The sequence below is a fragment of the Aulonocara sp. 'chitande type north' Nkhata Bay genome, linkage group LG4 (genome assembly GCF_057382095.1).
Source record: "Aulonocara sp. 'chitande type north' Nkhata Bay isolate Kocher_YH1m ecotype deep benthic linkage group LG4, A_spYH_male_GT1.1, whole genome shotgun sequence".
Taxonomy (NCBI): Eukaryota; Metazoa; Chordata; class Actinopteri; order Cichliformes; family Cichlidae; genus Aulonocara; species Aulonocara sp. 'chitande type north' Nkhata Bay.
The window spans coordinates 23880141-23906738 of NC_141347.1; the positions used below are offsets into that span (position 1 = coordinate 23880141).

The following is a 26598-nucleotide window of genomic DNA, read 5'->3' on the forward strand; positions in this document are numbered from 1 at the left end:
TGTACAATGTGCTACTAGAGAGCCGGCAGACAGTGTACAGAGAAACAGCAAGAGAGGGAGGCAGAGAAGAGGAAAGCGTGAGTGGATTTCAGCTGATTTTAGAAGATTTCATCGGACATGTTCAAGCCATACCTGCTCAAGTCGTTTCTTTGGTCTCATACAGACCTCCTTCTCCTTCCTCTCCTTTTTTCCGCCTCCGTTTGTCTCGTTCTGTCTCTCCAGGCCAGAGCTACCTACAAGTAGGATCCCAGAAGCCAACGCTGCTGATCCTGTCAGGATACGCCAGCCCACACAGTCAGGATGGGCTGTACAACAGGCCATTTGGCTTGCCAACCACAGCCGCAGACCAACTTGGGGCAGGAGGGTCAATCGCTAGAGACTGGTGGGGCCAAAGTGCCCGAGGTGCTCTCCTCTCTGGAGCGTCTATCTCAGGCTACTGGAGGAATGGAGAAGTCCTGGTACCGCTGCATCTTTCCATTTGGAATCATCTCTTTAGTTATCGGTGTAGCAGGAACAGGAGTGACCTACACTTATAATGACCTGCCTCAGACTAAAGTGGTGTCAGTTGTGCTACTCGTCATGGGTATTTTGCTGTTAATGATGGCAACTGCTTGTTGGACTGTCCACAAGAAGAAGAGAAGGAAAAAGAAAGAGGGGGGCTCATTCACGTCTGAGCAGTGTCCCCTGTGAGTGAACACAGGGGTATGATAGAGGAACATGCCTAGAGCTGGGAGCTCAAGGTTTGGCCAGAAATTCTTCACTTCACCTCCCAATGCAACGTCCCTCCATTCTCTGAAGTTACAAAGTTGAATTCAAATCATGTTGGAGATAGCTTGGGTCAAAAGGACAGATAAACATGACGCCGAAGATCTGTTTAGTCTGTGGGGTCTGCATCAGATTTTTTTGGATTGGCAATGAGAGATCACCAGTGCCTCACACGCTCTTTTATCATCAGACAGCAGGTGTCCGGTGTCAAAACAACCTCCGAGGAGATGTGCAAAATATGCATTGGACACTGCATGCATATTTACACACACTAACAGGCCTTTGATGACTTACGCACGAGCAGTTACAGCGGGAGCTCACACAGACACCTAACACGCTATGCAGAGCTGCTCCTGGAGTCAGTGCTGGCGTCACTAGGCACGTCAGTCACAGCATTCCTTGTATCAGGACAGGTGACTCTCCAAGAGGCCACAAACGGGCCAAAGACGGCAACCTGATACCCGGCCGAAAAAGCAACGCACCCACGTCAGCGGCCAACGTCATTCACTCGTCCTGTGACACTACAGCAATGTGTTGGGGGCTTTTTTTTGCGCAATGAGAGATTGGAACTTGAGTCCTGCTGGATCTTACTGGCATCTGTGTGGACGATCAGTTGGAGAGGGTAGAGGACCTGCTGGAGGAGTGCAAAGTGTTTGTGTGTGCTCAAATTAAGATCCAGGTCAACTGAGAGACTTTTGGAATTTGGTCCTCACAATGAAGGAAAAAGAGATTTGCACATATGGCCATGTCCATGGCAAACAAGAAAGCATTTTAAGTAAAGCGACATACCCTGAAAGGCCTTTTGTAGCTTCAGCTTCGCATTACAAAGGACTGGGGACCTAATTATGACTGACTTGATTGCCTTTCTTTTCAATAAGTGAGCATTTACACTCAGCCCTATGTCTTTGTGGGACACCTCAACTCCATACAAAGGAGTCCAGGATTATTGAAGGACACTGCCATAGGGGACATGCCACGGCAGGGACACTTTGACTGATCCTGCTCCCCTAGGGCCCCTCCCGTTTGGTGCCTTGAGCAACCACTCATGGAAAAAAGCTCTGCCACATTCCCCCACTCCAAGAGTTACCCCCCTTTGCTTTCTCTCTTTACCCAACAGGACTCTTCAAATCTGTTTCTCATTGTACACTGCCAGCTTCTGACTTAATCACACTCATTTTCCATTGTTGTATAGCCCAGGAGATGTGTGGACAGACTTATTATGCTCAAATTAAGACACACACTTACACGACAACCTCACAGTCCGCAGACATTCATGCAGTCTTTATCTATCTGTGCCAAAGGAATTGGTTGTTTTAATTTTTTCCCCCAGCTGTGGAAAAAATGTTGATTAAAAGTGAGTCGCAAAATCCTGTGTGAAAATAGGATACAAGGCTGTTCTCTAGTGAAAATTGAGTAATAGGTAGGCTCTAAGTGGCTCTGGGGTTTCCTTTTCCTTCACATTTTCTTTTAGGAAGAGTGAGTGAATGTAGCTGCGCTCAGCGCCACATCTGTGAATAGGTGCTTTCTCACAGGATGAGATAAACAATGGCATTTTACTCTGTCTTAATCATTCTCTTTTGTGTGACTGAATGTAACATGAGGTTCAAAACGTAACTCCCGCAGGGAGTAAGTGCAATGTATACAATGTATAGCAATTTCAGAGAAGACAATTTGTCTCCACGCGAAGGACTTTAGTGACACTTCTTTACCTTTGAGAGCTACTATAGATCACTGTTGCATTGATTGTCTCCACTGGTTTAGTCAAGCTTGCTAAGGAAAATGTGTCTGTATACCCAGGGGTAACAGTTAACATCGAATGCCAATCCCACCGAGGACCTTTTGAAGGCCAACTTGCCAAATTCAAGGCTGCATCTGTCATCCTGCCCAACCTCAGTGCACTTGCAAAGAGTCGGCCCCTTTTCTTTTGACATGTTTTGCGGCTCAGTGTGCATTTAGATGTTGTCTTGCATGCTAATGAAGGAAGAGAAATATAGTTAGGAGGTAATGGAGAAAAACAAGGAACCTGGGAAGTCATTCCTTTCACTACATGTGGCAGTGAGTAGTTGCCCCAGCAGTTAGATTAGGATCAGCCATCCTGAACAAAGCAGTAATATTGTCGAGGAACATGATGCATTACTGGAATCCATGGCGAGAATTTAAATTGAATAGGAGAGGAATAAGTCTTCTCTGAACCTTAGATCAGTGTGTTTGCAAACGCCGGCATACTGCAAGCATTTATAATTTTTTTTAAGGTAAATGTCAAATGCACAAAGCTCATAAAAGTATTTATAGGTGGGCCATTGTTTTAGTATCCTCTGATCAAGACAAGTTAAGATTTACATTACACGGGCTGTCTCGCTTTGCTATCAGATCCGTTCACCCGGATTAGGGTTTGCTCTAACAATGATGGGCATGAGTTGTGGACAGATGTGGTGGACCTGTCACAGATGTGGAAGAGAAGGATGTTTGGTGGCACAGAGAGGAAAAAAAGATGGTTATTCGTCAGTTTACTGTGGGAAACAAAGGATGCCAAAAACAAGATAGGTAACGTGTATACGCTTATACTCTCGCCTCTGTATAGTCCACATTATATATGTAGTACACTTTGGCCGCATTGTTGTTCATTTTAAAGCTATATCGTGCCAGTATATTGACACTAAACAAACAAACAAAAACAAAAAAATGATGGAAGGTGACCAGAAATTGTTTCTTGTTTCTTGGAGATGTGAAGTGATTTCCCTTCTGCCTTCTGAAAGATTAAAGGGAAAACCTACCTCTCTCTGCTGCGGGGAAAAATGTCCCTCTCCCAGAAGACAGCCATGCTGTCAGCCTATGCTTTTTGTCACTCCAGCGAGTGACACAAAATACGTTGGTTTGTGTGCCCACTAATATTTGGTGCTGTATATACAATTATTTTTCTATTTGTACTGTATATTTCTACTCATATGTAAATTTGAATTGTTCATGTAAGCACTGTATTAAACAAATGTCACATAAGCACCTTTGTTTGTGATAGCCTAAAGGTAAAAAGAAAGAACCTTTATGCATTCATTGTATGTCTTTGTACTTGTTTGCTTTGGAAAATAATTTAGAATAGTGTGAACCGTCACACCATTCAACTCTGTCCTGGTCAATCTGGAAGAATCTCTGACAGGGCTAAAAATACAGAAGACAAGTGGAGAGTGGACAGTGGATACAAAGGAGAACAACATTGTTTTGGCTCTATTTCGAACAGTGTGAGCAATAATTACAACCGTCGCTCTGTTTTTTCACAAAACGCAAAACCTGTCTTCAGTTGACAGCCTTCGCTTGAAATTTCGATGCTGTATTTAGACGCGCTGTCATGTGTTGCCCTGCCAGCTAGGATGACTTGTTCAGATACCCGGGGATGAGGAATCTGGTTGTTAAGAAAACAGACTGGCCAACATCAATCAGAATAAATGACACCACCTACTGGCAGTAGAATAAAGTAGGCCAAGTACTCTCACTTGTTATTAAGTCACAGTTCTGCAGGAATTAATTTTATATTTCTGGGTATAAACATATTTCATCAAATTAAATTACAGCTGGTAAAGCGTGGGTGTGGAGGGAACAGTGCTTAGGTCTTGATAAAAGGGTGGGTAGGCCATTGAGGGGCAAAGTACAGACGAGGTGGAAGTGGTCAGCTGGATTGCTAGGGTCAGCACGGATTACAGGAAACCAGACGGAAACAAGTCGTCCGCCTCTTTTTATCCAGAACTTGGCCTCAAACCAAAACATTCAGCACTATTTGGCTCCTTATCAGACTTTGAATTATATAAAACTCAGTTTAATACATACAAAACAGAAAAAAGAAGCAAACAGCACAATTTGACACATTAAAGAGACATCTGGTGTCCCAAGACTTTATTTATACTTTATTCAAATTTCGGATCAACACCATCTGTTCAAAAGACAAATCTGGGTGTATTTAATTAGCCAGCGACTAAGGCTGGTTCCACATAATACCTTTGTAGCAGGAGGGAGTTACATTTCAGTTCATCTCCAGATATTATGGGAGCTGTTTTGGAGACAGTTGTAGATGAAATTACACATGCCTGGCCAGACGGTCAGATTAAATCACAAGCAAAATGACATTAAGCTGCAGTCTGTGTGTAGCTATTGCAACAGAAACAAATGTGACGAGAAGACATTGGGCTTAATCACTCAAAGACTTGAGAATACTTTAATAATCCAACAGTGACACAAACTAAATGCTGGTTCTTAGTTTTAGGTATTTCTGTATGGGCATCATCAACACTGGAAATTACAAACAGATAGTAGCAATCTTTTTCTCATCAATAAAGCTTGCAAATTAAGTCACTGAAATGTGAAGTCATCTCCCATTTACTTCCCATATATAAATAAACTTTTTTACTACCAATAAAAATGACAGATCTTGCAGTTTTCTGAGCACACTGAGCTTTAGCTTTAATTATTTTTGTTAAGGTTCAAAGCACCACTGGATCTCCTCTCCCTGGTTACTTTGTGTTTTACTGAGAAAACGGTTAAGATTACTCTGAGTTTCTATGGAAACTGCTGCATCTAGTTGTGGATGTTACAGCCCCTTCCCTCTCTGAGGTCACTCCGCTACAAGATAATTTGATCATCCTGCACCTCCAGTTTTAAATAGCCTAAGAATGAGCAAATGAGCAATTTAAACACTTGTAAGCTCATGATTATAGAAGAAGAATGCCTAGATGTGTTGTCTTAATGCTTTTGTGAATTACATAAAAGTTTCATGTAAACTTATTTAGGCATTTTCCTCTTTTTTTTTTTTAAAGGAACCTACTGAGTGGAAGAGGCAATGTTGAGCACTGGCTATTGTTAGTGATGATTAGATTGGATGAGCAGGTGATGTGTGGATCAATAGAGAGCCTGAAAGGAACACATGATTACTCTTGGGAGATTACGCTGCTCCCTTAAGACCCTTTTCAGAAAGACAAGCAATGAAGAGATACTATTGAACTGAGACAGTATAGCAAATAACAGTGGGGACATAATAATCATAATTACAATCAGGGTGTCATCTAATTAAAGGCAGCTGCTTCAGAAGCTGAACCAGTCGCTAATTTCTTTTAGTTACATCTCTGTTTTAGCAAACAAATATAATCATATTACATATCATATTACAAACTCTCAGTCATTTTAAAACACACATTAAAGCCTGCTTATTCTTGCTGAGCAGGGTATTGCATTTTTTTTTATTACAGTTGGTCTTATTTATGTCTATTGAGATTTATCTCATGATGTTTTATTGAGTTTATTGTGTATATTAGTGTATTTATTAGTGAGCTGGTTTAATGTTAATTATATAATATTTGGTCAACTGAGGTTGTTCTAAATGTCCTATAAAAATAAACTTTGATTTGACTTGGCATCTTCTGTCATTTCAAATATTTTACATATCAGGACGTAAAGAAACATCTAGCTTAATGTACACACACACACACACACACACACACACACACACATACACACACACACACACACACACATATATATATATATATATATATATACAACAGAAGATGATTAAAAAGTTACAATGAAGTCCCATGGCTAACAATATGTTTGGGGGATGTCTTTTGACATCCTTCAAAGCTGACGCTACGCACCTGTCCCTTTAAACACCGTACCTTTAAAAAATATTCTCTATCCAACTACATTTCCCACAGTCCACTGTTTAAAGGTTGTTCGGTGGGCATGCTTCTAAATCGGGTCAGCCAATTATATACCTTCACTAACGAGCGCGTACTTCGAAATGTCGTTACGTTCTCCAATGAGCGTTTAATATGTTACAGTTTTATACCGTCTGACCAATCGTCGCGAGCGTTCTTCGCGCTGACCAATCAAATGGCTAAAATGTTAAATAAAGGCATCATCAGTGAGGACCAATCAGATTGAACGTATAGTTTAAACGGTGAGCGCGGGCGGTCCTAGAGAGCATCTTTTGGGGCGGGTCCAATAAGTGAGGACGCGTGCTTGGATTTGAATTCAGGCAATAGCTAACAACTTACGGAGACATTAGTCAACTATCACAGCAAAACAGACACAGGAAACAACACTGTAACACTGCCTATTTCGTTTTCTAGTGATTAGTGTGAGCATTTGAATGTGAGTAACATTAGCCAACATCGTCTCGTATATAAATCGCTACTCAAGAGTTGCATCTACAGTAAGACATCGCTGTTTGAGGAGTGATCCCTGTACTTGCAATGAAAGCAGGCGGTAAGTACTTTTTTCAACTTGTTCTTGCTAACACCGATATATGGAAATTACTATAATATGCAACAAGTGTTTGCGGTCTTACTTCAGAGCACTAAAGTTTGACACAGTTAGCATTGGTGATTAGCTGCTGCTCACCACAAACGTTAACTGGTATAGCCTCCGGGAAGTAATGGTAAATCATATTGGCAATATATCTATGCAGGTAAAACGTCTCTTCTTTTAACTTTGTGAGCATTTTGTGGTCATTGAAAAATAAATACTTAGCGTTAGACTAGTTCGAATTTGAAACCTAATTGAAACTCATCGTTACTACTGCCGTGGAACTTACAGGAGGGAAATTTGGGCGCTCATCGACTTTGACTTTCCTCCTTCAGCTGCTCAGTTCACCGCCGTTAGATTTTTAACATCTGCAGAAAAAAAACATTAGCTTTTTATGTGTTTTAATACTTTTAAGGTGATGATCTTTCCATTAATTTAAACATTTTCCCACTCACTCACAGAGAGTTTGAGTAGACCACCCGTAGATGCCTTACGTTAGTAGTTTTGAATGTGGAGCCATGCAACCTTCATCTTGGAGTGCATCACTGTATGTCTAAATCAACTTGACCTGCTTTCAATGAAAGGCAAATATTAGTTTGTCATTAATGTGAGAATTAGTTAGCCAATCTTGCACTTAGGTGTGGAATTTTAAGTGATTTGTGATTTTGATTGTGTACACTTAAAGCATTCCTCCCAGTGCTGTTGCTTGCAGGGTGAATATGGGAAAGATGCTCAAGTATTCAAAACATTTGATGTGTAATATATGCAGTTCCTCTTTGCTTTTTTTCTTTCAGTTGTCCACTGCCGTTGTTCAAAATGCTACTCGGTTCCAGCACGGAAGCGGGTACGTAAGCGATCTTCTGGGATCACCTTGCTGTCTCTCCCTGAGGAGGTTCTTCTCTGTGTGCTCCAGTATCTCTCTGCAGAGGATCTCCTGTCTATCCGAGCTGTGAGTAAAAGTGCACACTCTGACACAGCTAAACTCTTTATTACCTGAGATTTCTCCTCTGCTGGGGTTCTAATTATTTTTATTTATTTGTTTAAATGCCTGTTTCAGGTTCACTCTCAGCTGCGGGACATTGTTGACAACCACTCTAGTGTTTGGGCCAGGGTCAGTTTCAGAGACACGTGGCCATCCCCAAACACATTATGGCTTTTTGAAAGGTACATCACCTACTGTCAAAAGTGTACTTATATATATGTTGTTTGTCAATTTGAGTCTTTACTTTAAATTTTGTCTTCCTTTAGAGCTGCTGACAAAGGGAATTTTGAAGCTGCTGTGAAGCTTGGAATTGCATATTTATACAATGAAGGACGTAAGTTGTTGGTTGGTTCATGTCAGAGATTAAATGGGGAGTCATATATAAACACAGATAACAGAAAACCCTTTAAATAATTGAACTAATTGATTAAAAATGTGCATCCTCTCTCGCCTTCAGCATTGTTAAGTGACGAGGGCCGAGCAGATGTGTGTGGTCGAAAGGCTTCCCACTTCTTTAGCCTCGCAGAGAGCCTGCGCTCCCTCACAGCAGATCCCTTCATCTGGGTGTTCATCCGTCCACCGTGGTCGCCCACCGGCAGCTGCTGCAAGGCCGTGGTGTTTGATCACCTCAAGGCTGAGTGCGCTAACAACATGGTAGGCTCAGAGTTCCTGTTTGACCAGCTGGGGTGCAAATTTAATCTCCATTGATGTCTGATTTGGTCTTAAAGTATTAAGTTGGGGTTTCTCTTAAATCATTAATTCAGACAAAATATTACATAAAAATGTAATATTTGGAAGGCTGCCTGAACACCCTGTCCCTAAAGCTTGGCTTCTGTTCTTCTTAGTTGACTATGATTTACAGTGCCATACACTGCATGTGCAAAACTGTTTACCAATCTGCTTTTGTGATTTCTCTGCAGGAGAGGAGGGGTCCCCTGTTGCATTGTTTGGCCAAAGTTTTGCAGCTGTTTGAGGTGAGTGAGACTGTGGGGGGCTGTATCTCAATCCAGGTGTGGTTAGACCAGTTTCTATTACCCCCACCCCTTCACCAAAACCTAAAACTGAGCTGATGTCACAGGGGCTGTTGGACCAGTTGGTCATTAGCACCACAGATGGAATAAGTCCCTGTCATGCAGCTTCTGTTGTCTTACAGGCCTTGTTGTTTCTTCTTACTCACAGCTTCAGTATGCTTTGTTATTTACCAATGCAGAACTATGTCACGAGCCTTCATATGTTGCAGAGACAGCATGCGGCAGACAGTTTACCTTTACTGCTATCATTAACCTTAAGGAACTGTGTTTCATTTGTCCAGGATGATGAGAAGCGTTCAGAAGCCATATCCATGCTGGAGGAGTCGTCACAGGCTGGCTGTCTACAGAGCTCATACCTGATGTGGCAGCACAGCCGTAAGGCAGCTGTGAGTCAGGTTCTCTCATTACCGTGTTTCGAGATTTACTCTCAGAAGCATGCGCCTTTGGTGAAGACAGCTGTTTGTTTGGGATTTATTTCTTATTTACACAGTCAGTCAAACATAACCAGCTAACATAGTAAATGCTTTACAGATTCTAGAAAGATTCTCACGTTGACTCCAATCATGAGCTTACGGTTTTGTTTTCGGTTTTTTTGGTGTATGTGTTTCAGATCGCAGATCCAGGAAGGTACCTGCAGTGTGTGCGAACCCTCAGGGACTATGCTGGGAAAGGATGTTGGGAGGCACAGGTGCGTGATTGAGGACAATTCACCAACTTTCAGTTGGTTTCTTGTGATCGGTTTTCTCTGTCAATCTGTAGCTTTGTTCTCTCTTTGTACTCCCCTGCGGTGATACAAAAAAGCAGCAAATGGCTTTTCTTTTGAAAACCTTTCAGCTGTCATTTCTTGTTTTTTATTACCCGGGCCTACATTTCTCCAGAGTTGGAGTTGCTTATTGAAATGCTATCAACTAAAGTCAAGAGGGCTTGACAGATGTTGACGTTCTCTCTTTCTTTTTTTTCTTTTTTTTTCGCCCCACTGAATCACAAAAGTATGACTCAGCTAAATCCCAAGGTCTGTAATTATATCAGGAAACTAATACAGTACTAAACTTTGTTGTTGCCTTTCTAGCGTTACATAGCAGCAAGATGTCAAGCCTTCTTGTGTAATTATTTTAGTGCTTTGTCTTCTTCCCCTAGTTGTCCTTGGCCAAAGTGTGCAGCAGTGGCAATCCGCTGGGTTTGGAGTCGAAGGCCTGCTCGGATTTAGTCGCCCAGCTCTTCAGCTCCTGTAATCCAGCATCACGGCCCTCATCTCAGGAAATCTTGAAACAAGGAATCAAGGACAGCATGAGGTAGATCGAACAGAAGCAACGTCATGATTTTACTGTCTCTTGATGAATATCTCTAGTCCCTGTGATGACTCACTGCGTGCTGATTATCCTCCCCTTCTTTAATGACATTAGTAAAGGGATGACACACCCCGGCAATAAAAGTTACCACATCGACTTGAGGTAGATGTGACTGAGTCTGATGCCCTGAGTTAACTTGAATTGTTGTTACCAAGTTTTAGAAACGCCACTTTCTGCTTTCCAAAGCCACCCAGTTTATATTCTTAAAAGGTTTACGATATTGATTATTATTACATGGTTAAAACTTGGCACACTGCCCTGATGCACCTGATTTTAAATTTTTTGTCTGCTTGTCTCCAGGTACATCCTGGTGGACTGGCTTGTGGAGGTGACCACAATGAAGGACTTCACCAGCCAGACGCTGCATGTGACTGTAGGCTGCGTGGACCGTTATTTGACTTTGCGGTCTGTCCCCAAAGCTCGTCTTCAGTTATTAGGAATCGCCTGCATGGTCATCTGCACAAGGTAAGGATGCACACATACCATGGTTTTTGTTCGTTTCTGAATTATTTATTTATCTAAAAGGCAAATGTTTTGTAACTTTTTTTTTCCTTTTCAGATACATCAGCAAAGAAATCCTGACCATACGTGAAGCAGTTTGGTTGACAGACAACACCTACAAATATGAGGACCTGGTTCGAATGATGGGAGAGGTCATCTCTGTGCTGGAGGGAAACATCAGGGTGAATACAACAAGCATCGTTTGTTTAGTGTATTGTTTAGTATTTGGTGCCAGTGAAGTATTTCCCGACCTTCTTTAATGCAAAGACTAATGCTTATGCTTTCTTGCAGAGCCCCACACTGCTGGACTACGGCGAGGTCCTGTTCTCTCTGCTCCCTCTGGAGAGGCGAACCACTCACCTATTTAGCTACATCTGCGAGCTGTCCCTGCTTTACTCTGCTCTAGCCACACCGCCACCTGCTAAACTGGCCTGTGCCGCACTGCTGCTCACACGGGCATTACATCACTATGGTAAACACACTCGCTCATACACACTCGTACAACGTTCCAGCCTTTTAACAACAGGCTGTAACTCAAGAGTCTTTTCAAACAAGCAGAATGTACAGGTTTAGTTTCGTGTTAAGTTTACCTTCATCTTAAATTATGTCTGTGTTCTTCCTCTCTGCAGCTCCTCTTTGGCCCACCTTGTTGGCAGATTACACAGGCTTTTCCAAGCAAGACATTGTTCCCCTTTCAGTGCTGCTCTATGTCAAATGGTACGTTTCTGCGTGTGTGCGTGTGTGTGTGTGTACGCAAAACTAAACTCCCTCACATCACGCCATGTTAGATTCACAGAGTGTGACATCAAATGACATCAGAGCAGCCGTGACTTGCACATCTTAAATGCTTCAGATCATAAGCTGCAAGTGTAATAAGAAATATAAAATGGGCATATCTATTTTGTGCTGTTTGCTTTACCCTACTGTATTTGATTAGTGGTTACTTAGCGCAGATCCTACTAAACCCTGGGTTATACTTGGTTACGGACACGGACAACTGGAGACCCAACATGAGAGTTATCATTCCTGTTATACTTCTTTGAAGCCTTGGACCCTCCACATTCCAGGAACCCAAGAGAACTCGTGCACATTGAAATTATAAAACCAGATTAAGTCTTAGCATTATCTAGTATCCATGTAATTGGAACTACAGATGTAACTGCATAAACTTTACTGGTTCACCCCACCGACACAGGAGCAATCTGCTTAAAGCCTTGATTATACTTTGCACGTCTGAGTCAGCTCGGTCTTTGCATTACAGAGACTTAGCAGTACAATGCACTTAACCCCATGTGTACCAGAGTAGGTGGACAAAGTAGTACAACAGGAATGATTACTTAGCCATCGTGTCTCCAGCTCAATAAACAATAAAAAAACATGGACGTAGCTTCCACGTCAGAAAAATGAAACCAATGTAGAAATGCCTTAAACTTGCATTCTGCTTGAAGGCCACCAGATGGTGATAGCTGAAGTTGCAGAAAGACTTTCGATCCAATAGAAGTCTAGAAAAACAGCTTTCTGATTTGACCTCTGTAAACAAGTCTGATGGACTCAGTCATACATTTTGGGATAATATTAAATTTAAAAAAAAGGAAGTTTTTTTTTTTGTAAATCTTGGTCATACCATCTTTCATAATCGAGGATTATTTATGGCGTGAAACTGTACACTCATTGGCTAATGAGGTTTCAACAACAAGTCATCAGCCAATAGATGCACAGTTTATGCTTCACAGACAGTTTATACTCACCTTTGGGCTTCAAAACGGGACTTCGGAAATCAACGAGTAACATCACAATAGCTATGTTCATGTTATATACTGTCTATGCGCCACCTGTCTGCATAGACAGCATAATCATGGTTTTAGTATGCAGAAATTGCTAAAATTCCAAAAATTGTGCACTTAAAATGTAAATAAACAGAATGCAATTATTTTCAAATCAAATAAACCCATATTTTATTCAGAATAGATCACAGAAAAGAGGGAGCGTAATTTTAATGGAAATATTAGCTCATTTTGAATTTGGCAGCAACGTGGCGCAAAAAAGTTTGGATGTAGGGCAACAAACGGCTTGGAGATTAAAGTAGTACTTAAAAGAAACATTTTACAATTAAATATGCTAATTGGCATCTGGACAGTAATATGACTGGGTTTGAGAAGGGGGGGTCTTTGAGAGACAGTTTCTCATGAGTAAAGATGAGCAGAGGTTCATCAGTTTAACATTGTGGAGACTTCAAAAATATCTCACCATGTACATCATAATCCATATAATCATCCAATATCAAAACATCCTGAGAATCTGGAGAAATCTCTGTGCACACGGGATCTTTCTTCTTTATTTTCTTCCTTTTTTTTTTTTTTTTAAATGGCTTTGAGGTTTTCACATCATTGCATTTAGGAATGAATGCATTTCTAAATGCATCATACTCTTACTCGCAAAAAACTGAAGCACAAATTTCTTGCTTGGCCTGTTTTTAAATAGTGAGCCATATTCTTAGTCAGTTAGTTCTATTAAAATGCTCTTTTTGGAGCACAGTCCAGAAGTCCAGTTAATAGATGCAGTTTGTGGAGGTGAAGCCTAGTATAACAAGTGCTGCTGCTATGCCTCAAACTCCAGCATGGAGGATGGGTTTGTTTGTTTTTTTCTTTCTTTTGTTTTTTTCTTTAATAAATCGCCCCACAGTAGGGTTGTGATGAAGGAAGAAACTATCCATAGAGGCCATAACAGTTTGTAGCGGGCAGTAAATCTGCTTTTAAACTTTAAAATGTGATATTTTAACAAGAGCAGCCTGTGGGAAATGACTTGTTTTTTGGAGTCATACTTAAGTGGCAATTAGAAGGATTGCAGTTTTTGGCACTTCTTTATTGGCTTGATTTTCAGCCCTGGAGGCTGCGTCTTGCTTGTAGCTTGTTGTTAATTACAGGTTGTTCGGCTGAGGGACTTATAACTCTTTATGTACTTAAGAAATTGTTATGGTAAAGCAAGAAGCAACGCTAAGTCAAGAAAAACGGGGGGGAATCAGCATTGGCAAAGTAAGGAGTGGGCTAATGGGCTGACTGAAAGCAGATGACAAAAACTTCCTGTTTTGTCTTTGGGTTATTATTTATCAATGCGTTTGTTTTTTGTTTTTTTGTTTCCCAGCTGTCACTTATGATAATTGGTGGTTTCGTTGTTACAGTTCGTCCATGTTCGGAGAAAAGAGATTTACCTGCATTCACCTAAACCCTGCTCAAACGTGATTGGTCGATGGAACTCCAAAACTACAAGCAGACTGTAAAATTGCTATTGACGTGCTCCCATGGCCAATAATCTCACCAGTTTCTCTCCTATTATTGGATCTCACAAATTAATAAAGCAAATGCCCGTTAAGCTGTTTATGTACAGCTCAGCAGCTTTACAGAACCTACATTGGAGAAGATGAGCCAAAAATGTATTTCCCTGTTGCCTCACTGTGCTTTCCTCGATTGGAAGATAACAAGAATTGATTGATGACTCTGGCCAAAGAAAGTGATTGGCCGTGAGGGTTTTAAAGCAAAACCAAAGTGGAGAGAGTGCCAGAGTCTTATAGACAGAGGGAAGCATTTGGACTATTGATGTGGAGGTGGTTGGATGTGGGTGTGTGTGTGTGTGGGTGACCAGTGAATCAGCAACTGAGTCACAGAAACGTGCCTCGGGGTGAGTCTCTTTGATAGGTGAGCATCGTATCAACAAACTGTAATTCGCAAATGGACAAGTAACAAGATTTGTCCCCAAGAGATGATTGAAGTGTTGCTGCAAGTAAACTGGATCATACTCAGGTCTTGTTTTTTTCCCCCTTTGCTTCCCCCTCCCTGTCTGTCTTCAGTTTCAGTCAAGATGTTCCCAAAGATTACAGGCACGTCTCTCTCACTGGTGTCAAGCAACGGTTTGAAGACGAGGCCTACCACCACATCAGTAAAGATAAGGTACTGCGCTAGTATTATTATTATTAATTGTCTTAATTTTATAAAAAAGGGTTAGGCATGGTTAAGGCATATCTTGCCGTGGTTTTTCTGAATGAAATTTTTTCCTCCCCTTCATGGTTTCAACAAGGTGATGGATTTTAAAGAGCTCTGCCAGATCCTGGAGATTCCTGAGGTGGTGCCTCAGATGGAGCCTCCCAGTCCCACTGGTCAGCCAGCGGACATCCATACCTTCCTGGCCTCTCCATCAAGCGATAGCAAGAAGTAAGCAGGGTCTGAATGTGTAGAGACACATCATTAGCTCACATAATTGTGAGTAATGTGGCATTTATTTTCTCTTTCTATGACTGTGAAAATCGGTATTAATTGGCCACTCAGTAAAAACATTTGCTGCGCAATGTACCCTGTGCGAGCAATCAAATGATTTTAGATAAGTGTACTGACTACATCAGCAAAGACCAGGGAACAGTTCCTATTAAAGCTCCAGTATGTAACATGATGTGGCATGTGTAGCACCCAGTTTTGCATCATGTGCAGGATGTATATAGAAAATCAATACAAGCTTAGTAGAGTGCTGGTGTGATGGGATTTAGGACATGCGGAGAATTGAGACACACCCCGCCTCTTTCCTTGCTCATTTAGCAGCTCTTATCGTGGCTGAGTCACCTGTGTGCTGTGGCGAACTGACTCGTGAAGCATCTTGACCAGAAGGTGTTTGTTTTTGTGCCATCTGCGAGAAGTTCCCGTGACTCACAGCAACCCCTCTGCTTGTCCCACTGTTTTTCCGAAGGAGACGCGATGACAGCATGCAGGCGCACCGAGGCAGCTTTGTGGCCACGCCCACTGCAGAACTATCAAATCAGGAGGAGAAGCTGCTGGGCGACATCCTGGATTGGAGCCTGGACACTTCCTGCTCGGGTTATGAGGGGGACAGGGAGGAAGAAAGCGAGGGAGAGAGAGAGGATGACTGTGAGTATGAGGGAGGGGTAGGGCACGCTTAATGCAGTGCTGATTACCAGCAGGCTCAAATTCTTTAATGCATTTAAATGAGCTAAACTATATGAACAGGAGAATAATGCCTGAGTTCATCTTGAGTAAGACATAATTTAAATGGAGATGACTAAGCAGCACTTTCTTTTCTTTTTTTCCCCCAATAGGTTCCATGATATCCATCAAGCTGGATCCGCTTACTGATGCAGGCGAAAGGGGGGAGCACTGCCGAGCTCTATCCAGCGATGAGGACAGCTTCTGTGAAGCAAGGAGGGAGGTGAACAAGGATTCCCAAGGCCAAGAGCCCGTTTCCCTCTCTAAAGACCTTCACAGTTCAGGATATTCCTCAGTCCAGAGTGTAAGCCCCTCATCTACATGCTCCTCCTCCTCCTACTCATCGTCTCTCAGGGCTTGCACATTCAAGACCTTTACCACTTCTCTGGGTGCTGCTTCTTCCAATGCCCAGCCAGGCTTCCGCCTCTTAGTTCCCATGCAGAGGCCTCGGGGCACATCTAGCAAACAAGTAAAAAGGAAGAACACAGCGGCTCACAGTGGATGCGAGGTGGAGAGAGAAGAGGAGGAAGAAGAGTATTCTGCCAGTGCAGGGTTTCTGAGCCTATAGATCATGGTTATTTTGATGGCCTCAGACTTTTCACACTTTAAGAAAACACACACACACACACACACACACACACACACACACACACACACACACACACACACACACAAAAAAAAAAAAATTCCAGCACTTTTCAATATTGCAGGCTGACTCATGTCAGTCTGCACTGGTCTGTCAATCACCACAAGATCTAGAGACTTGGCTCAAGGAGAAGTAAGGGAAAGACGAACGTCTGTATATGAATAGAATAGAAACATGCCTTCTATTGTGTTACATTTCATTTACATGTTTACAGGCTTGCAGCAATTAAATACCTCCAGTAAAGAGACTCACACTCAGCTCTGATACCACTGGAAAATAACTTGCCTTTCCTCAGGACCCTGGTACAATGGTTGCCATTTCAGCTATTTTTACAGTCTCCTACAACGACCTATCTCAGATCACGCTGGATAGTTGTAAAAAGTGAAACCTCATGGATATGTTTTGTTTTTTGGGGGGGTGTATTGTTTTGGTTGCTGATATGCACTGTCTGTACAAGAAGTAAGCTTGTATTTTGGTGAATTTCATACATAGGTGACCACTGTCATCTACTTAATGGATCGTCAATGATTGTTTGCCTTCACGTTCACTTTTGTTCTTTGCCAAAGGTACTGTGGTGGTGTCTGTTTTACTCGTTTCAGGGGCATCTACCTTCAGAGAAGCAGAGCTGTGAAATGACTCATTTGGTGAACTGCATCCTCTGTAGTCTTGTAACTATACACCAGTTGTGCTGTGTATAAATTTTTATTCTGTTTTAATGTTTTGATCAGTGTTAAGACCTGTAACACACTAATCACATCAGGTGGTAAATGTTGGGTTTTTCATACACTATACATTTGTGAAGTTTTGCCAATGACCAAGAACCACCAGCCGAACAACTATTGTGCAAATGTTTGGTGTTGTGTGGTTGTAACTTATTTTTGCGCAGACCTGACACAGCACCCAGCGCAACACAGAACTCTAAGATGATGTGAAAAAGTGCTTTACTCACTTTTCTTTCTTTCTCCATCTGTATAAGGTCTAGCACTTTAATTATCACAGAAGGGAGGGTGGTTCAATCAATGTAACAACTTTCCACGCTTGAACAATCAGTACTAAAGTGGTTTTTAATGCATTAGTGTTTCTGTCGTTGACGCAAATGGAAGTTGTTTTTTTTGTTTTTTTGTTGTTGTTTTTTTTACACTAAACAAGTTTTTGTTTTTTGTCTTTTCTTTCTGGGGTTTTCACTGAATTTCATCCCACATTCAGGAGGACCAGTACATGATGTTGAAAGGATTGTGACTGACTGTAAATGCATTTTAAACTGTTACTTCAGACTGGTTATAGCCTGTGTTGTTTTTTTGTTGGTTTTTTTTTTAATGTACATAGTGTTTTTATGTATAAATGAGAAAAAAGAACAAAGAAAATGCCACTACTTGAAATTTTATTTGCTTCATTCCAAAAAAGGCAGTTTTCTTTGTGAAATTGTTTTTAGTGTGTTCTCAGTAGACATTTGATGTGAATATGTACTACTTTTTTTTTTTTTTTCTATTTTTCAAATAAATCAAGACATCATGGCGCGTCTAAGTGTCACCTTTGAAGCACTGCACATTTGCACAGTAAAATCTTATTTCACATTATCTAGATCTGGGTTGGTTCTGCATTCTTTCCCACTCCAGCTCCCAGCAAAAAAGATGGTAGATAACAGTGTAATAAGGCTTGTATCGTTCTAAGTCTAGGTGCGCATTGAACGCAAAAGAAATTGGCCCCCACTCACGCACTACTCAAGAAAGAAAAAAACAGGATCACCCTTTAAAGTGCCGTTTATTTGCTTCAGCAGTGAGCAATGCCAAAAGAATATACAAAACTCCCTAAAGGTTCCTATGCTTCCCTATACAAAAGAAATCAAACCAAAAGACAGTTCACTTACCTAACATTCTAAAAGAAAAACAGGAGAAAACTGAATCAACAAAAAATGGCTTCTCACGCCTAGCAGGCTGCTGCAGTGAACAATATATACACAGTGAAAAAAAGGTACACAAATGCTTCTTTACAAATTTATTTACAAGATCAAAGCTCTAACGCCAGACACACACACGAGGTTAAACTTGCGAGTCAATTGGTAAAAACACTTTATGTAACAACAAATCAAAAACACAGGCTCTTTGTTGGGGTGGTGGAGGCTAGGAGAGAGGGGTCAGGTGGTTGTCATCTGGTGGTTAAATACTGGGGGTGATCAACCAATTGTCCAATCCCAGGGCAGGAACAACCTCCACCCAACAACTCAACAGGCACGCCCATGTGTCCACCCCCATGAAAGAAAAGGAAAAAACTCACAGCCATCCTCTTTTGGGAATAGTCACACATAAAACAAACACTGATAACACTGAATCATAACAGGCTGTACATCAGAAAGAATTTAAGGAAAAAACATTGGTGCAGCCCACTTAGTAATGGAGCCAAGGATGCTTGTGCTCATGATTATTTTTTATGCCCCTTTTCTTGTGATGAGGTAATTATTATATTTATCATAGCTGTTTTTTGAAAGCTCCTAAGGTGTAAACTACAGGTGATCTAAGAAGAACTTCAATTATTACTAAAAGTTGAGTTGTCAAGATTATTTGTAAATTGGAGCTCTTTTAAGGTAGTGGATTCAAAATGTAATGCAAAGTATTTACATGTCTCGGCTATTAAATAGTGCAGCTATTTTCTCTGCAGCACAATTACCCATTGCATGGTATGGTCTCAAACACAAAGAGTGAAATGTTACAATTAACCCCATAGTCTGGGTTAGTTGTAACATATCCTGGGGTGAAATGTAACACAATGAAATAAGGGTACTAACGAAACATTAACATGTAATCTTTGTTTATTCAACACATGAATGCACTTAGAGCCATTTATGTAGCTCTGTGTGTGTGTGACAGAATGCAGAAATCTAGCTTTTGAACATATTCCAACTGCCCAAAAAAGACAAGTTATGGAATTTTCTGCAACTGAATATTTCATTAATTTTGGTTGGTCTTCCTTGAGTTTGGCCTCATTGGCTCAGTTGGCATTATAACCTACAACTCGTGCACCAATTTTGAACATAACAATGAAGCTGAAAAAATGTAGTTGTTCACCAGCATCGCAATTCCATTACTTTTTATCATGGCTTACCTTGGTGTGGTTTGCAAAGTGCTTCAGAAAGATGAGGAAATCTGTTTCTTACACCCATCCTGACTTATTTCCACTACCAGTACTTCCTACTGGTCCATCTCTGACACAGTGGTCTGCATAATGTATGTGTGGGAACACAAACAGTGGAGGAATTGTGTTGCCAATGGCATTAACCGCATATACAAAAGCGACCAGTGAACCTCTCTCTGCTGATGTCACTGCCCCAACTTGTTTAATACAAGTTAAAGTAATAGTGTGGTAAGTTGTAACATCTGCATTATTGTTACAAATAACCCAGACTGTTGCTGTTACAACTGACCCAGACTCCTATAGCCATGAACTAGCTAACATTACAGCCAACGGCTAAAACATTAGCACTAAAGACCTACACAGAATATATCCCCATAGACATACAAATAACACAATTTAAGTTTGATGAGTTTAACTGAAAAGCAAATAATGCTATTAGAAATTGAAATAAAGTAGAAAAACTTACTTTTTGGCATACAAATTACTTTTTTTCGTGTTAAATTGTCTGTGTTTGACAAAATGTGCTGATTTTTCACATGTGATAGCAGAACTGAATTGGGCATGCACAGGATGAGTCACATCATTTGAAACTTAGCCCTGATTGGAGAAATTGGAAGTGTTACAACTAGAGATGGCACGATACCACTTTTTTATGTCCGATACCGATACCGATATCATAAATTTGGATATCTGCGATACCGATATGAATCTGATATAGTGTTTTTTAATCAACAAAACTGTTTTTTTTAAATATCGTGCTGCATTTTGTATAAGTTCATACTCAAGTTTAAAACAACAACTACACTAAAGCTATTCTGTTATACCTGTATGCAAAAAAAATATTTCATAGTTCAGCAATACTGATCAATCTAATAAACTTAAACCTACACCATCCTCCCTATTCTGGTATTTTAAAGATCAAATCACTTTTATTGTCACATCACATGTGCAGGTACATTGGTACAGCACATGTGAGTGAAATTCTTGTGTGTGAGCTTCACAAGCAACAGAGTTGTGCAAAATACAATAATGTAAACAAGCAAAATACAAGAATGGCTACATCTGAAACTAATAAATATATGTACAATATATAATAGTATATGCATTTCTGGATGTGTATACTAAATATTTTTCTACGTGTGTGTGTGTGTGTACACATATTTTACAAATTAAATAGAGTAAACAATAAATAAAATATATAAAAATATACAGAGTTGAGACATGTGCAAAACAGTGGCATTACTGTACAGTATGGAGTGCATAATGTTAAAGTTCCAGTAGTGAAGCTGAGGTGTCTATGACGTGTTCAGCAGTCTGATGGCCTGATGGAAGAAGCTGTCTCTCAGTCTGCTGGTTCGGGACCGGATGCTGCAGAACCTCCTTCCTGATGGAAGTAGTCTGAACAGTTTATGGCTGGGGTGATTGGAGTCCTTGATGATCCTCCCCACTTTCCTCAGGCAGCGCTTCCTGTAGATGTCTTGTAGGGAGGGAAGCTCACCTCCAATTATCCGTTCAGAGCACCGCACTACTCGCTGGAGAGCTTTGCAGTTGTAGGCGGTGCTGTTGCCATACCAGGTGGTGATGCATCCAGTGAGGATGCTCTCAATGGCACAGCGATAGAAGGTCCTGAGGATGCGGGGGCTCATGCCGAATCTTTTCAGTCTCCTGAGAAAGAAGAGGCGCTGCTGCGCCTTCTTCACTGTTTTGTTTGTGTGTACTGACCACGTAAGATCCTCAGCCAGATGTACACCAAGGAACCGGAAGCTGCTCACTCTCTCCACAGCAGCGCCGTTGATGGTGATGGGGGTGTGTACTTCTCTGCACCTCCGGAAGTCCACTATCAACTCCTTTGTCTTTGCGACGTTGAGGGTGAGATGGTTGTCTTGACACCAGTGGGACAGGGCACTGACCTCCTCCCTGTAAGCCGTCTCATCACCATTGGTGATAAGACCCACCACTGTAGTGTCGTCCGCAAACTTCACAATGATGTTGGAGTTGTTAGTGGCTGTGCAGTCGTAGGTGTAGAGTGAGTACAGGAGAGGGCTCAGTACACATCCCTGTGGAGCACCAGTGTTCAGTGTGATGGGGGATGAGGTGATGCTGCCCAGTCTGACCACTTGGCGTCTGTCAGACAGGAAGCTAAGGATCCAGCTGCAGAGGGAGCTGCTCAGTCCTAGATCCTGGAGTTTCCTGTCCAGCTTCGAGGGAACGATGTTATTGAATGCTGAGCTGTAATCTACAAACAGCATTCTCACATACGTGTCTCTCTTCTCCAGGTGTGACAGGGCAGTATGTAGTGTCAGGGCTATGGCATCATCAGTGGACCTGTTGTGGCGGTATGCAAACTGTAGAGGGTCCAGTGAGTCGGGTAGTGCAGAGCAGATGAAGTCCCTGACCAGCTTCTCGAAGCATTTGCTTACGATGGGGGTCAGGGCTACAGGTCGCCAGTCGTTCAATGAGGAGATGGTGGAGGATTTGGGTACAGGGACGATGGTGGCCATTTTGAAGCAGGCTGGGACTACAGACAGAGAGAGGGAAAGGTTGAAGATGTGCGTGAACACTCCAGCCAGCTGAGCCGCGCATGACCTGAGGACGCGGCCGGGAATCCCGTCCGGACCAGTAGCTTTGCGTGCGTTCACCTTCCTGAAGCACTTCCGCACATCCTCCTCAGACACAGTGTGCGCACTGACGTCATCCGCGGTGCGCACACTGTCCGGTCTCATGGTGTTCGCTGTGTCGAATCTAGCGTAGAATACGTTTAGATCCTCACACAGAGAGGCCGTGGTCTGCGGTGTGCTGGTTTTCCCTCTAAAGTCTGTGATCGTGTTTAGTCCCTGCCACATACTCCGAGGGTTGTCAAACTGTTGTTCCACCCTGTCCCTGTACTCACGTTTGGCTGCTTTGATCGTCTTCCGGAGTTGGTAATGTGCGTGTTTGTAGTCCGATGTGTTCGCGGAGGCAAAGGCGGTGCTCCGTGCCGCCAGTGCCGCGCGAACATCTCCGTTAATCCAGGGTTTTTGATTTGGGAAGGATTTAACTGTTCTGGATGGGACGACATCTTCCACGCATTTCCTGATAAATCCGCAGACTGAGTCTGTGTACTCATCAATGTCCCTAGCAGCCACGTGAAACATTTCCCAGTCCGCGTGATCAAAACAGTCCCGCAGCGCAGACTCCGATTGGTCCGTCCAACAGTGCACCGCCCTCCGGGTTGGAGCTTCCTGTTTCAGCTTCTGCCTGTAGGCGGGCAGGAGCAGGATGGAGCGGTGATCTGATTGGCCGAATGGGGCGTGGGGGAGGGCTTTGTACGCATCCCGGAAAGAGGTGTAGCAGTGGTCGAGTAGCCGGTCTCCACGAGTGTTAAAATGGATGTGTTGGTGGAGTTTGGGTGAGACTTTCTTCAGGTTTCCCTTATTAAAGTCTCCGGCTGTGATAAACGCTGCCTCTGGGTGTGCGGTTTCCTCGCTGCTGATCGCGCTGTACAGTTCCCTGAGTGCACGGTCAGTGTCGGCTTGTGGGGGAATGTAAACAGCCGTAATAATCACTGCTGTAAATTCCCTCGGTAGCCAGAATGGCCGGCACTTAATCATCAGGTACTCCAGGTCCGGTGAGCAGAAGGATTTGACTGGGTGCACGTTCACATAATCACACCAGCTGTTGTTGATCATGAAACACACACCACCGCCTCTGCTTTTCCCAGTAAGATCCTGTGACCTGTCCGCGCGATGCACGGAGAACCCCGGTAGTTGTATTGCGGAGTCCGGTACCTTGTCCGATAGCCAGGTTTCTGTGAGGCAGATCACGCAGCAGTCCCGCATCTCTCGCTGGAATGAGATCCGTGCCCGAAGCTCGCACAGCTTGTTCTCCAGAGACTGCACATTAGCCAGTAATAAACTGGGTAACGGTGGTCTGTTAGTGCGCCGTCTCAGTCGAACCAGAACGCCAGATCTTCTCCCTCTGCGTCGGCGTTTGCGGCCTCCAGGGCCAGAGAACAAAGGCGTCTCAGGTGAGATGAATGGGGGGTCTGCAAACGGAGCGTCCGTGTTGCAAAACTTGAACTCCGGAAAGTTATAAGAAAGACCGTCTTTTATGTCCAGTAAGGTTTGTCGGTCGTACACAAGGAGACAAGTGCTGCTCGTGAAAAAATAAAGGAAAAGTAAAATTAAACACAGAAAAAAGCTGTTGCTTGGGGGAGCTCGCGACGAGGCTGCCATACTCGGCGCCATCTTGTTAAAGAGTACTTAGCGTAAATATTAAGCAACCTAACTAATAGGGTTCCAACTCCCAGCATCAACAAAAATAAATAAATAAAAAATAGGGAACCACCCCTCACGCTCCACCTCATGACGCTTAATCGACGTAATCAACCTTAATTTGATGCAGTGTGAAAAAAAATGCACAGAAATCAATTATTTTTCAAGAAATATTAAATAGATTCAACATCTTTCTTCAACAAAATTGCAGACTGCACAGATGGTACCTTCCCAAAGGAAAAAGTACTATAGCTTACTAGGGTATTTAAATTAGACTTAATAGTTACTATATACAGTAATTGACTTCTATTCATTTTACATCAAATTAAAACTTTGGGTGTCAGATAATTATTTATTAAAAGCTTGACATTTTAAATGAGAATAAGAAAGAAAAGTATGTCTTTGTGCCCCCCTTTTCCCTGTTAATGCCCTATCGGCCCCCCTGGCTAAACTTTGCTAGATCCGCCCCTGCACAGTGACCAGCGTCAGCTCCTGGTGTAGAAAGTAATATTAAATAAATTCTAACAACAGCTGATCAAGCTTAAACGTGCTGCTGTTGTTCAGCCGCTGGTTTCCTCTTTCTGGTGCAAAGTGGGCCAAAAACAAACAAGAGAGATGGACTCAGACAGAAAAGCCGATCAGCTGATCATTAAGCAGTTTCATGATTGAAGTAGCAGCAAGAAGAGGCAGTCGCTCCATATATCGTTTGTTAAGCTTAACGCAGGAATGCTTTACAAACATTCAGAGATGGACTTACACACTTGCTTTACTTCTCTCGGGGATAACTTTGTTGGAGATGAAATGCCGGGTAGCTAGCGAAGCTCCAAATGCTATCCAGACCATCAACAGGTCCCGCATGCCACAGCGCTCTATCACGTGATGCATACTGCTCCGATGTGCTAACGTTCTGAGGTGAGTTACGGCGTGTTGCAAGTTTTGTGAGCTGCTTTCGTGATATTTAATGGATCGGATTACATTTTCTATTTTTCTCCGATATCCGATCCAGTAATTTAGGTCAGTATCGGACCGATACCGATACGTAATATCTGATCGGTCCATCTCTAGTTACAACTGACCCACATTACAACTATCCCCGGTCTCCCCCCCCCCCCCCCCCCCCCCCCACACACACACATATATATATATATATTCATTATTCATTCAAAACAGCCCAGAGCATGATGCTGCCACCACCATGCCTCACAGCTGGTACTGTGTTCTTAGGTTTGAAAGCCTCACCACAATGGCACATACCTAAAATATGTAACCCTAACCCACAAATAGCTCAAACTGTGTCTCATCTCACCATGAAATTTTTCTCCAGAAGACATTTGGGTTGTCCATGTAAGCAACTACAAATTTTAGTCAAGCTCAACGGTGTCGATTTTGGAGCAGGTGCTTCTTAGTCCATGGCAGGCTTGAGCTTTGGTTGTTCCTGGGAGGTTTCTGCAAATCCAAACCAATTTCCTGACATCTGCAGGTGACATTTTAGTTATTCTTTCAGATCTTGGCAATTTTTTTGACACATCCAAATAACTTTTGTACAATTATTTAAACTTATGGTCTTGGAATCTGCAGGTGTTTAGAAATGGCTCCAACAGACATTTGAAAGTTGTGTAAATCTACAATCTCCTTAGATCTTCACTGAGTTCTTTGTACTTTCCTTTTGTTCTGAGTGTTGGTCAATCCAATGAGAGCAGTCAAACAAATCCTTGTTATGCTGGCAAAGAGAAACTACCAGTTGTATTCAATCATGATCACTATAAGGAGTTAATAGGACTTATCCATTTAAAGACATTTCATAACCTTCAGCACCATTTAGTGAAAGATTTGAGTGTGTATATATTTGAGCCTTTATGTATACTTTTGGCTCTGTGTGGACTAGAGAAAATCCAAAATAAATTCCAACTTCTGCACAAAGTTCCCGTATATCATTACAGTTCCATATAATCATTCCACCCTGGAAAAGAAACAGGTCACAGAACTGAAAACCCCCAATTTTCAGTGACATTCACGTCCATGATGTGTGTATGAAACTGCTGACCAGAAGCATATATGTCCTTCCCAACAGTATGTTGGATTATTTTTAATGCTAAATACACACACACACACACACACACACACACACACACACACACACACACACACACACACACACACACACACACACACTTAATAAAGATAAAAGGAAAGCAAATAGCTCCACTTGTTTGATACACTACATGGTCAAAACAAACAAATTTCTGTTAGATCAAAATCTTCAAAAAGTTCAAAAAAGGTCCCAAGACATTTCCAGATATCTTTGTCTTCTCCAGAGCTTAACATTCAGTCAGTGAGCTGTAACCTCAAAATAATTTCATCAGCATGAATTAAAAAAAGGAGAAGAAGCAGACATTATATAAACAACCCAAGAGAGAAGTTACTCCATCTGGGTAGTAAGTTTTTGTTGTTGTTGTTTTTTGTCATCTTAACCTAAACTGACTTTTATATTTATTTATGCAGTTTTTGCAAGTTTCCCAACTCTGTGAAAAGAAAAAAAAAATAGTGGAGCAGTACTCCTCAAGCCTGACATATAAATATAAATGCGGTGCCTTTGCGCTTAAAGACGGAAGATGATCTCATCAGGGATTACTTAAAAAAAAAAGTTTAGTGGTCTTGATAGAAAGCTG

At 42.1% G+C, this 26598-nt stretch overlaps 2 protein-coding genes across 2 annotated transcripts; both read left to right on the forward strand.

Moving 5' to 3' along the window:
• Positions 1-14: 14 nt before the first annotated feature.
• On the forward strand, positions 15-6077 carry LOC147332615 (uncharacterized). Its single transcript, XM_086289281.1, has 2 exons — positions 15-77; positions 223-6077. The coding sequence occupies exon 2, from the start codon at positions 301-303 to the stop codon at positions 688-690; it is 390 nt and encodes a 129-aa protein (XP_086145407.1). The 5' UTR covers positions 15-77; positions 223-300; the 3' UTR covers positions 691-6077.
• A 644-nt stretch (positions 6078-6721) lies between these two features.
• Positions 6722-16563, forward strand: ccnf (cyclin F). Its single transcript, XM_086289282.1, has 17 exons — positions 6722-7014; positions 7848-8002; positions 8111-8217; positions 8302-8369; positions 8493-8689; positions 8956-9009; positions 9348-9452; positions 9677-9754; positions 10204-10358; positions 10716-10880; positions 10975-11098; positions 11208-11388; positions 11546-11633; positions 14761-14860; positions 14988-15121; positions 15648-15826; positions 16015-16563. Exons 1-17 carry the CDS (start codon positions 7002-7004, stop codon positions 16467-16469), a joined length of 2358 nt encoding a protein of 785 aa, XP_086145408.1. The 5' UTR covers positions 6722-7001; the 3' UTR covers positions 16470-16563.
• The last annotated feature ends 10035 nt before the right edge of the window (positions 16564-26598 follow it).